Source organism: Zea mays, chromosome 2 (assembly GCF_902167145.1).
Source record: "Zea mays cultivar B73 chromosome 2, Zm-B73-REFERENCE-NAM-5.0, whole genome shotgun sequence".
Taxonomy (NCBI): domain Eukaryota; kingdom Viridiplantae; phylum Streptophyta; class Magnoliopsida; order Poales; family Poaceae; genus Zea; species Zea mays.
In genome coordinates, this window is record NC_050097.1 from 32,869,343 (window position 1) to 32,880,583 (window position 11,241).

At 44.5% G+C, this 11,241-nt stretch overlaps 2 protein-coding genes across 2 annotated transcripts; one reads left to right on the forward strand and one right to left on the reverse strand.

Moving 5' to 3' along the window:
* Positions 1 to 666: 666 nt before the first annotated feature.
* Positions 667 to 8,871, reverse strand: LOC103646252 (trafficking protein particle complex II-specific subunit 120 homolog). Its single transcript, XM_008670979.2, has 10 exons — positions 8,284 to 8,871; positions 7,542 to 7,742; positions 7,257 to 7,439; positions 6,706 to 6,815; positions 6,159 to 6,218; positions 5,749 to 6,040; positions 5,338 to 5,630; positions 4,308 to 5,182; positions 2,694 to 3,581; positions 667 to 1,151 (listed from the first exon to the last, which is right to left on the reverse strand). Exons 1-10 carry the CDS (start codon positions 8,695 to 8,697, stop codon positions 931 to 933), a joined length of 3,537 nt encoding a protein of 1,178 aa, XP_008669201.1. The 5' UTR covers positions 8,698 to 8,871; the 3' UTR covers positions 667 to 930.
* Positions 8,872 to 9,433: 562 nt separating this feature from the next.
* LOC103648533 (uncharacterized) lies at positions 9,434 to 10,915 on the forward strand. Its single transcript, XM_008672982.3, has 2 exons — positions 9,434 to 10,623; positions 10,711 to 10,915. Exons 1-2 carry the CDS (start codon positions 9,458 to 9,460, stop codon positions 10,913 to 10,915), a joined length of 1,371 nt encoding a protein of 456 aa, XP_008671204.1. The 5' UTR covers positions 9,434 to 9,457.
* Positions 10,916 to 11,241: the final 326 nt, after the last annotated feature.

An 11,241-nucleotide genomic window follows, 5' to 3' on the forward strand; every position in this document is an offset into this window, starting at 1 on the left:
TGACTGCGGTCACTTCGGCTCTATCGACTGAAGGGCGCGCGTCAGGATAAGGTGTCAGGCCACCTTTGCATTAAATGCTCCTGCGATACGGTCGGTCGGCGTGGCAACTTGGCCAAGGTTGCTTCTTGGCGAAGACTGTGCCTCGGGCGAACCGAAGGTGTGTCCGTTGCTGGAGGGGGTCCTCGGGCGAGACGTAAATCCTCTGGGGTCGGCCGCCCTTGCCCGAGGCTGGGCTCGGGCGAGGCGAGATCGTGTCCTTTGAGTGGACCGAGCCTTGACTTAATCGCACCCATCAGGCCTTTGCAGCTTTGTGCTGATGAGGGTTACCAGCTAAGATTATGAGTCTTGGGGTACCCCTAATTATGGTCCCCGACAAAACTCGATTAGACTATCTCTAGCATCTTATCTATCTTCATAACCATATTTAAATTACACTTTACGAACAGTAGAATCTACAGTGCAGAACAGTGCTTTTAGGTAAACTGCTGGAGACAAAACTTACGCCAAATATAGCGGATTTGGGCTCTCTAGCCAAAACGAACCAGGAAGGTGTGAACTAATCACGCTCTTAGGCTTGGCTGACAATCGTGTATAAAGCAGAGTTTAAAATAGTAGATAAGTATAAGCAAGCTGCTGGTGGTGCGCTCAGTCCAACAATGAACAATGTAAAAAATGTTAAGTAAAATCATATAAGCTAACCAGAAATTAAGATTGTGGAATCATCGACATACAATTTCTGTGCTTGAAACAATACTCACTATGCTTGTACACTGTACATGACATGACTTACAAAGAAGCCAACAAAAAGGACAAAAAACATATCGCATGAGGGGCAGGGCGCCAGGGATCACTCTTGTACAAGATTTTCCACACCTACAATTGTCACAGTAAAATGAGGCCTCTAGACTAGGAGTAACTCAGAAGAACTGCCTATGCTGTACCGACTACCCGGATATGGAATGGGGATCCGCGACACAGTATAGGTTCATCTGGTGACTCCGCCTTTGCACGAGCACGAAGAACGTCTGTGGCATCGATTATAACAGAAGCAGCTTGGAGCGAGTAGTCACCCGGTACAAGGAAATACATGGAGAAAGGATGTACCACCTCTTGCAACGGTGGAACTTCCAGGTGTATATCGCTAAGAACACCTACACAGAAGAACTCGTCAGAGTAGTGAACAGGACATATACGCAGAATAATGCTTCAATGAATAACTTTGCCGGTTAAAGTTTGAAAGATTACGGAATAAAAAAAACATTTGTCCAAAACGATCAGTATAACTCAGGTAAATGACGGTCCTTCAAAGTATAATAAGTAAATGGCTACCCAATTGCCCTTAGCCCCGTTTGGATCCCTGGAATTGAATTCTATTCTAATATTTGTAATTTAGGTATAGATCAATTAATCTAAATATGATTTTATGTACAATATATTATAAACTATTGTTGGTCATACGAGAGAGATATTTATGTACTACATTACTACTATAGATGAGCGAGCCGAAGAACATATCATAAATTGCAGAGTAGAATCATGGACTAGTGATACATAAAATCAATTTCCACTTTCTCAACCTATAAATTTGGGATAGGCTTATATTTAGACTTTGGAAAGTGACAGAATGTCAAATTCCAAAGAATCCAAACCAAATAACCTACCATACTAAGTAAATTTTAATTCCTTCAAAATGGATCCAGAGTCCAAACGGCCCTTAATGTAAAAATCTTTGATCATGCACAAAAAAAAACCTCGGTCGGGTAGAAAAGACCGCTCTCTTCGTATTATATTAAGAAGAGACCGAAATATAGTCCCGGCCGAGAAAATCCCTCGAACCCTAGCCTCCATCACTAACATGCCATCACCGCCCACTCTGCAACGGCCCAACCAGAGGGTGGCGTGCAAGACGTACCCGGGAGCGGGCGGGGCACATCGAAAGGATTTTTTAACCAAGCCAGAAATTCGCCCCCGAGGGGATCGAACCCGGGACCCTGGTAGGGGATGGCAACGGGGAATTCCCCGCCAGGGAATAGCTCCCCATCCCCGTCCCCGCGACGAAAAAATTTCCCCACGGGGATCCCCACAAACGCTTGCGGGGAACATTTCTTTCCCATCCCCGTTCCCCGCAGGGATAAATCCCCAACGGGGATCCCCATCCCCGTTTAAATTATAATTAAGACATACATTCTTTGTTATTAATGTTAAAATTGTCACTTATACATATTGTTATATGTAAAAAATCATTATGCATACATCAAAATGAACACATTTGTACAATTAGTGTTCTCTTGACAAGGTAATTGTTTATTTTTATCGTTAACTAGTACACAAAAACATAGTCACGACTCACGTGCAAGGTTAACGGGTCCCCGCAGGGAACGGGGATGGGGAATGTTTCCCCGTCCCTATCCCCGTTTACCCGTCAGGGGATACATTTTCCCCATTTATATCTCCGCGGGGAAGTTTCTTCCCCATCTCTATCCCCTAATGGAAGAATTCCTCGCGGGAAATCAGGGATCGGGTCCCCATTGCCATCTCTACGGCCTCTGGAGGTGCTACTCGGAAGCCTTAACCATTATGCTAGAGAGCACAAGAAGTTGCCTTCTGTAGCACTGGTCATTGGCTGCATTCATAAAATAAAACAAAAACTGAATCCAGATAGCTATGGAACGGAAACAAAAAAGATAACTCACCAGCCCAGAGGACAGTAGCACTATTTTCATCGAAGCAATTCTCTCCAGCAACATCTTTGCATGAAATGCTAAGGTTCATCCGGATAATTTCCTTTGTGTTGTTGCGAATCTGAACTTCCATATGGGTCATTTCATGAGCAGATATAGGATCTTTGCACCTCAGAACATTGCCAGAATCCTTTGGAGAATCGACATTGACCACAGTTCCATTCGTAACAAGCTTAAAGCTAAACATCAGGGGATCTGGCAACAGTATGTCCATTATAGATGCTTGTAGTGCCGTCTGGATAGCATCTTTAATATTCAGCTCACCTGAGCTATTTCTCCCAGAGTGCCATTTCACTTTTATTTTTGAAATCAAGTTGTTGATAGACGCATTTAGCTCTGCCTTGGCATTCCTTTCTGCTATGGCGGCGGCCCTGGATCCAAGAGGTTCATCACTACTACTTGCCTTTACAAAGAAGGAAGCATCAAGAACAGGCAATTTGAAGTTCTCAAGAGGTATGAGAACTCTGGCAGAGTAGTCCCGATCAATTCTAGTTTTGTGACAAGCAGCATCCCCGTCTGAAATTACTTCTTGGTCCACATCCGTGTCATCCAAATGCACAGCAACATCAACATAAAAAACGACATCAGTAGGATTGAAAAGCTCAAGTTCCAGAAGGCGGAGCCCCCAGCTTCCTTTATAGGGATCAACCTTCAATAAGTTTATGTCTTTGCCACTGACAGGTTTTAAGTGTGTTTCAGTAAATCGAGCAGGTATTTCCATGGACAACAGGCGTGCTCTTACAAGACGCATGCCCTGCACAACACAGATATTCAAGGGAACAACTAGGCGTCTTCCAGGTAGAAGAGAAACATCTCCATTCTCAAGATTCGCAGCAGGACCTGAAGTGTGATATACAAATTTAGTCCTCAAACTACAAATGACAATATTTTTGCCTATGTGCCAAGGGGTTCAGTAACCAAAGACAAACTACGGTGTAATCAGGATGTCCGTTACAAATCATCAATCACAACAAAGAACACCTACAGCAAAAAATTGTCCATGGGCTAGAAAAATAGAAAGCTAATAATTTATGCAGGATGAAAGAACAAAAGGGGCCAGGTGCAAGACCAAGAAAACGATAGGATCCCCATGAAACAGAGATGATTAAGAATTGTCACTTGCTAGCACCATGTAAATAGCATCAAACAGAAAGAAAGCAACTGTTAAACTCAAAACAATTATCGCTATCTATGCTTCAGATATACTCCCTCCGTCCCAGTATATAAGGCGTAACCACCTCTGGTTCAAAGACCAAGAAATGCATTTAATTGTCTCTATACCACTGCATCGATATACGTATGCATAGAGAGAGCACGCCTTATATTGTGGGACAAGAATAAAAAGTGGTTACGCCTTATATCTTGAGACGGAGGGAGTACTAATAAAAATATGAAAAGATATAGAGGCATTATTCACAACAGGAGTTAACAAATTTGCAAATGTCTAACCGTAATATGTACATTAACAGCACCATAGATTTCAATATTAATGTAAATATAGATTATGAGAGGAGCTGAATATTAAAGGATGACAGAGTAGAAAAGAATGTGAAACTGATGACCTACCAGCATAGTGAATATCCAAGAATGGATTGGTTCCTTCTCTTGCTATTCTCCTTGAATTTACAGGAGATCTACTGCCATCTGCTTCCAAATCTGCTGAGCTGAGATGCCAGGCTCTTAGAGTCACTGCAAATGTCACTTCTCCACCCGGTTTAATAGGGAGCGCAGATTTCCATGTGCTATGAGCAATCGAAATAACAGAATCCTGATTCTTCCCTGACAATGCAACATTTGCTTCTTCAACTGGCACGGTTCCGGCATTTGTCAGTGTTATCAGAACATCACGAATTTCTCCTTCATAAAGAAGAATAGAACCATCTCCACCCACAACATTGGCAATTAACAATGGCAGAGGAGGAACAACAGAAATGCTAGGAAAGTTGACACTCTTGAACTTGCTAGAGCCACAGCATCTGAAAGGATCAGAAAGGACAAGCCCTTGTGCAGCTCCAAGGAGCAAACAATCGACCTCTTTGAATAGGTGTTCTGTAATAACACCAAAGCAATGAACAATGCACCCAGGAATTGATATTTGTCCGACTTTTGTTGGAATACCAGATAATAAAACTAATTTTGAAGTGTTAGGTGGAAGACTAACGCTAACTGGAAAGGCATCAAAATTCCCAGAATGGACAGAGAGATAGATGCTCTCCACAACTATGTCGAAGCTGCAAGGGTTTGCTAACTCAACCATGACTTGAACCGGCTCCCCCACAATCCAACTAAGCTCTTGCTTGGAAGTCCCAGAAGCTCCTGCTTTGCTGAAAGGAGTATAAATGAAAGGTCCTGAAGGACCTGCACCAGCCCACCACTCCTTTTTATGTGGATTCCGTTTTACTATATCCCTTTGAGAAGGGTGAAGCGGGAAAGAATGCAACCTGGGAAAAAAAATTATAAGTTAAAAAATCCCAGAAGATAGTAAAGACTAATTTTACCATGAGCATCTTCCAGTCTTAAAAGTAGTTTCAACAGTATTCATTCTCTTTTTCTTTCAAATATAACAATAAGATAATAATGATGAGCTTAAGCATACCTGATAAAAGGAAGACATGGATCGGCACAGCGTGTGCCTGTTGGAAGCTTGTCAGCAGCGTTTGCAAGTGAGCTTGCTAGGCCACTCTGACCAGCTGGTGTGATGAGTGGGTAAAATGATCGAAGAAGACGAGCTGCAGCGCTCCATGATGAGAGTGGATCTGCCGCCCGGATCGACGATATCAATATTTCTCTTAGAACCACCATTTGAAGGGTACTCCATTGTGACTCAAACAATGACACTATAGACTGAGGGTGCACCTTTCCAGAATCAGTATTGCCAGCACGAGGTTCCTTAAGAACATATTGCAAACGAAACATGAATCCAACAATATTTAGTATATTTATGCACGATTAATTGATGATTGATTCTCAATATGCTGCAAGTGCACAGTCATTTTTTTTATCTCACCTTGGACGGATCATGATTCATTTTCATAGTCTTTCGGCTTTGGACATGGTATGCATTTGTAGTCATAGTTAGAACCTGCATAGCACTCATAGCAGCATATGCATTGTCTTGCTGAAGGTACAACTGTGCAACTTGTCTTGAAAAAAAGGCCGCCTTGCGCTTATAACCAAGTGTACCAAAAAGTCTTGCAATTTCAATATATAGTATGAGCCGATCACTGGCATCAATAAGAGCCTTGGCACCATCAGCAGCTCCCATTAACAAATCTGAGACCTCCTTGGCAAGTTCTCGCCTGATAAATGAAGATACAGATGACTTCACCATAAATAGAATATACTTTGACAGTTGACACAACTTCAACCTAATATCGTTGTATGATTAACTGTTAATAAAGTACGCAGGAGACTCACCTGCACAAGTATCTTGCCAACTTCAAGGCAGCTTCAAGCTCAAAGCTCACAGGTGAAACTCTACATAAAAGAGAACACTACAATGTTAGTGCGCTAAGTAAATTTTCCAAGTAAATAGCTTGTTATAACATGCCATACAGGATTCCAGTTCCCACCGTTAATAAAGAATTATCACAACAGGAAGATAGGGAGGGAATGAAATGGGCAGGGCAAAGAAGACACAATGTACTCAAGGACAAGATAACATCCTTCAAGCCCTCATGAATTCTCTTCAAAACCAAAGAATAATGCCAAGAAAATTTAATACAGGAATGAACAATGGAAGAAAGACTACTATAGAAATCACTATGATCTCTTGAATATACCAGTAGCTCAAGAAAACAGATGAAATACTTCAATCCTTTGTGTACCTCAGAAGAAACAAAAACAGCTTATGCAGAATGTAACAGAACTAAAGGAGGAAACTGCCATATGGGACAGAAATGGCATGTGATTCACATAAAGGATTAAGGAAGAAAATTAGAAAACATCACCCCTGAAACAATACCTTTGAGCATTATCTTGTAAAGTGGCTCTTCTGTATAGCTGGATAATGGTGTAATAGCGATATTTGACTTCATCCTCCAAAATAGGGTCACTTTGGCCCATCCTATCCACCTGTTCATAAGCAGATTATAATAACCTAAAATAGTTATTGGAAGGTTTCCATGAATCCAGTGCCAAGTGAGATTTAGAAATAAATGAAGATATTTTCAGATGAAGTATTGATAGTTGATACGTGACTTAACAAGATGAATATAGTTGAACAACCAGAACAACTTTACTTCCTCCGGTTTCCTATTAGTTGTCGTTTTGGATAAGGTTCGAGTCAAACTTATAAAATTTTGACTACAAATAACTATTTTGTTATTTAGTTTTGGAACCTAATATTTATATGCACCAATTTGTCATAAAAAGTACTTTTATAAAAGTATAAATGTATTAAGAGTTCATTTGTATTTTAACAAAAAAACATTGGTCAAAGTTATATTTTGGAGACCGTGTCGTTGTCCTAAACGACAACTAATAGGAAACCGGAGGGAGTATGTGAAAGCTTACCACTAATGCGCAGACACTACCCTCAAGGGCTCCAGCATGCCAGAAAACATCACCGGTCAATCTTGCAAGCTCTATAGCGGTGGTGTAATGTGCATTAGCATCCACAGGTGATCCAGCCAAGAGGCAATAATCTCCTATTATCTTCTGTGCACGACCAAGCCTTCTTTTTTTAGCCTTAATTACCTAATAAAAATACAGAAGGATGTTGTCTTGTATAAGTAATACAATCTTGGACTATTTATCATCAATATATACTGGTAAAAAATACTTGGAACACCTATGAACCTCCTCTGAGCCAAGACTGGATTGTGAATCCAAAGGGGTCTTCAAAATGGTTCCTGTGGATTCTGCACGCAAGACCCACTTCTCAAACTCCATCAACAAAGAAGCAGCGAGATCTTGGATCATTGTAAGCATATGAAGTTCCAGCGATTGCTGATCAGAAGGAGGGAACATAATAATATCGTCCCTCTTCTTCGCTGACAGCTATAAAAAAATACCCAGACAAAAAGACATTGCATTAGAGGCTTAGAGCATCAGGTGATATAACATGACAAAGCTAGATGTGTTACAACATGGGTACAATATTCATTACTGTTTAGGTAGGTTCAATCGCATTACACAAAGAGGGAATGACTAAGCACAGTAGTGAACATAAGATAGGCCTTAAAATACTAGCAGAATGCAACGCAAGTGAAGTGAGCACAAATCATAGCCTAACACCCAGTTAGCTATAGTAAATCCAGCCCTCAAGCTAGAATTGCTTTAGTAGTGCAGTCGGATGAAGTGTCAAATGGGATCACAATTCACACAGATCTCATCCAAATGTTCAGGACACCTGGAAGCATCTAAATTATCGTCGATGAGCGTGCCATCGCCATTTGGAACACGTACTAGAGAAAATGAGCATTAACGAAACCCAACGATCCTCACATACGCAGCGTAGACCGCCGGAAGATCTACGGATGCTGAGCCGGCAATTCCTAACACTTTGGAAGACACGCCCGCGATAGCAGCAGGAATGTACCTGTGCGTCCGTGGGGCAGAAGGCGAAGCAGCGGTTGGCGAGCGCCGACGGGTACGACCGCGCAGCGTCTATGAAGTCTGCCGCCACGTGGTCGAGGTCGGGCGAGGACGGCAGGTGACAGATGCCGATCACGGCGAGCACCTTGCGCGAGGACTGGAAGTCCTCCCAGGGTGAAGGCACGCAGCCGCCGAGCACGAACTTGAGGCGGAGGCATCCGGTCTCCCAGGGCTGGTGCTGGAAGGGGCTCTTCTGGTGCTCCGCGTAGTAGGTGCGGAGCGAGGCGAGGTCGACGCGCGCGTGGCGCGCCACCAGGGCCGCGTACTCGCGCAGGCGCGGCGGCGGAATCGGGCCGCCCACGGGGAGCACCGCGACGCGGATGGCAGAACCGGACTCGATGCTCAACCCGGGCTCCATGGCCAGTGGCGCGTCCCCCCTGCCTCGGCTCACCTGGCTGGCTCCGGGTCGGGAAAGGCAGATCTGAGTGTCTCGCTGGTGGAGGAACAGGCGAATAGGCGATGCCCGGCAGGTCGGGGGCAACTGGCAAGAGACGCTTTGCGCAGTGAGGGGCCTCGAATGGGAAATGGATCCTCTACGGTCAGTGCAGACTGCAGAGGGCCTTTTCTGATTGTAGGTAGGCCTAGCGCCCGGCCCAGCCTCTACAGTCGATTGCAAAGGCCGGTTTGATCCGGCTTCGATCTCACTTGTGGGTACTATGTGAGCTCGACACCAAGCTCGCACACGGCTCTACATGATCCTAGGTTTGGCCTAGCATAATGGTGTACCGGGCTCGTTCGGGGTTTTCAGCCTGTTGGGTTAGCTTAGGCATGACCTGTTTCTAAAGAGCTTTTTAGAACCATGGTATCATTAAGACTGGGCTTCTAAAAATAGGTATCCCGAACAACGCAATTTGAATTTTAGTATTATAATCCATTGAACTTTAGATTTTTGGTATCTGAGTCCGATTTAGCCGGCGCTCAACTCGTTGTTACGGCAGTCCGTTTCTTAGAACGGATCCACGGCCGACCGCTCTCCCTCTCTCTATCCTCTCCCTCCCGACGCTCGTCGAGCTCGTCTGCGCTGCTCCTCCCTGGTGCTCGAGCGCTCCTGGTGCTCTCCCTGACGGTCTTGCTCTCTCTGCTCGGCGCTCTCTCTGCCCGGCGCTCTCTCTCCAGGCATGTCAATGGAATCTCCTGTAGTTCTTCGGAGCACGAAGGCATTACTCGACCGATTGGAGAAACGCCTTGTCATTTCTCATTCAGTAGCATCTTCATCAGTAGAAAATGTTGATCATCTACTGAAACGCCTTGGTTCTCCCCCAAGGAGGAGGGCTCCTCCTAGCAGAGAAGGAAAAACTCGGGCAGTGGTAAAAAGACCAGCTAAAAGTTCTGAGGCAAGCATCAAATTGCCTAGATACTCACTGAGGGTGGTGCTCTGTGCTTACATGATACTGGCTCATCCCAGTGCTGTTTTAAGTGGGCAAGGTGAGCGGGAGAAACAGCTTATCGAGTCGGCAGCAAACTTTATCAAGGAGTTCGAGCTGTTGATTAAGGTAATCCTTGATGGACCAGGGCAGTCATCTGGTGTTACTGGCCAGAGGAAGTTCAGGGCACAGTTGGCTAATTTTGACAAGGCGTGGTGTTCGTATCTTTACAGCTTTGTGGTGTGGAAGGTAAAAGATGCAAGATTATTGGAGGAAGATCTTGTCAGGGCTGCATGCAAGCTTGAGTTGTCAATGATGCAAACATGCAAGCTAACTGCAGATAGGCACTCGCAAAACAATCTTACACATGACATGAAGGCAATTCAGAAACAGGTTATTGATGATCAAAAGCTTTTACGTGATAAGGTTCAACACCTGAGTGGCGATGCTGGCCTTGAGCGGATGAACTCTGCTCTTTCCGATACGAGATCAAAGTTCTTTGAAGCAAAGGAGAATGGGAGTCCATTGACAGCACCTGTTGCAAATGTGTCTACCCCTTTGAGCATCAATTCGTCTGGGAAAGCACCACTTTCTGAGGTTCCTGAAAGTTCCAGGACAAATGTTATTGGGACAAGCTCAGTAATGCCAGCAGCAGGGCAGGTTCCTGCTCTTGTTCCGGTACTCCGATCTGGTCATGGAGCTCCAGTAGGGCAACCATCTCCTTCTGCAGGAGACACCTATGGTCAACCAGAGTGCAAGGGTGAGAAGCTTGACAAGCTAATAAGGATTGGCCTGTTGCAACTCATTAGTAGTGTGGAGGGCTTGCAATTGCAGTCAACTCCTGAAAGTTTTCAGATTAATCTGCTGAGGCTGAGGGCCGTGCAGAGCCAATTCCAACAGGTGATCGTGATCGCCACAAGGTAATTGATCCTTTGGCCTCGGTTGTTAGAAAGGTTGGATTCTTTGATGTGTCATATTGATCCATCCAAACTGTATTATTTATGCAGCATGCTCGTCCTGCACCAAGTTCTGATGAGAGAGAACTCGAGGGCCACTCCTCTGGAACTGGAAAATGCCATCTCAGAACTCGTCAAGGCTCTCGCGGAACAGCCAGGGAAGAGCAGCGCAGACGAGCGCCGGGAAAGACCATTGGGGAGCACCAGGGAGGAGCAGCGCAGACGAGCTCGACAAGCGCCGGGAGGGAGAGGATAGAGAGAGGGAGAGGAAGGCCAGGCGCGGCGCAGAGAGGCGCGACGCAGACAGTCGGCCGTGGATCCGTTCGAAGAAACGGACTGCCGTAACAACGAGTTGAGCGCCGGCTAAATCGGACTCAGATACCAAAATTCCAAAGTTCAACGGATTATAATACTAAAATTCCAATTGCGCTATTCGGGATACCTATTTTCAGAAGCCCAGTCTTGGTGATATCACGGTTCCAAAAAGCACGTTTCTAAACGGGTATAAACTCGACTCAGTTTAATAATACAACTATTACACAAAGCTCTATTCTTTATTTAAGGTATATTATTTATTTGTGA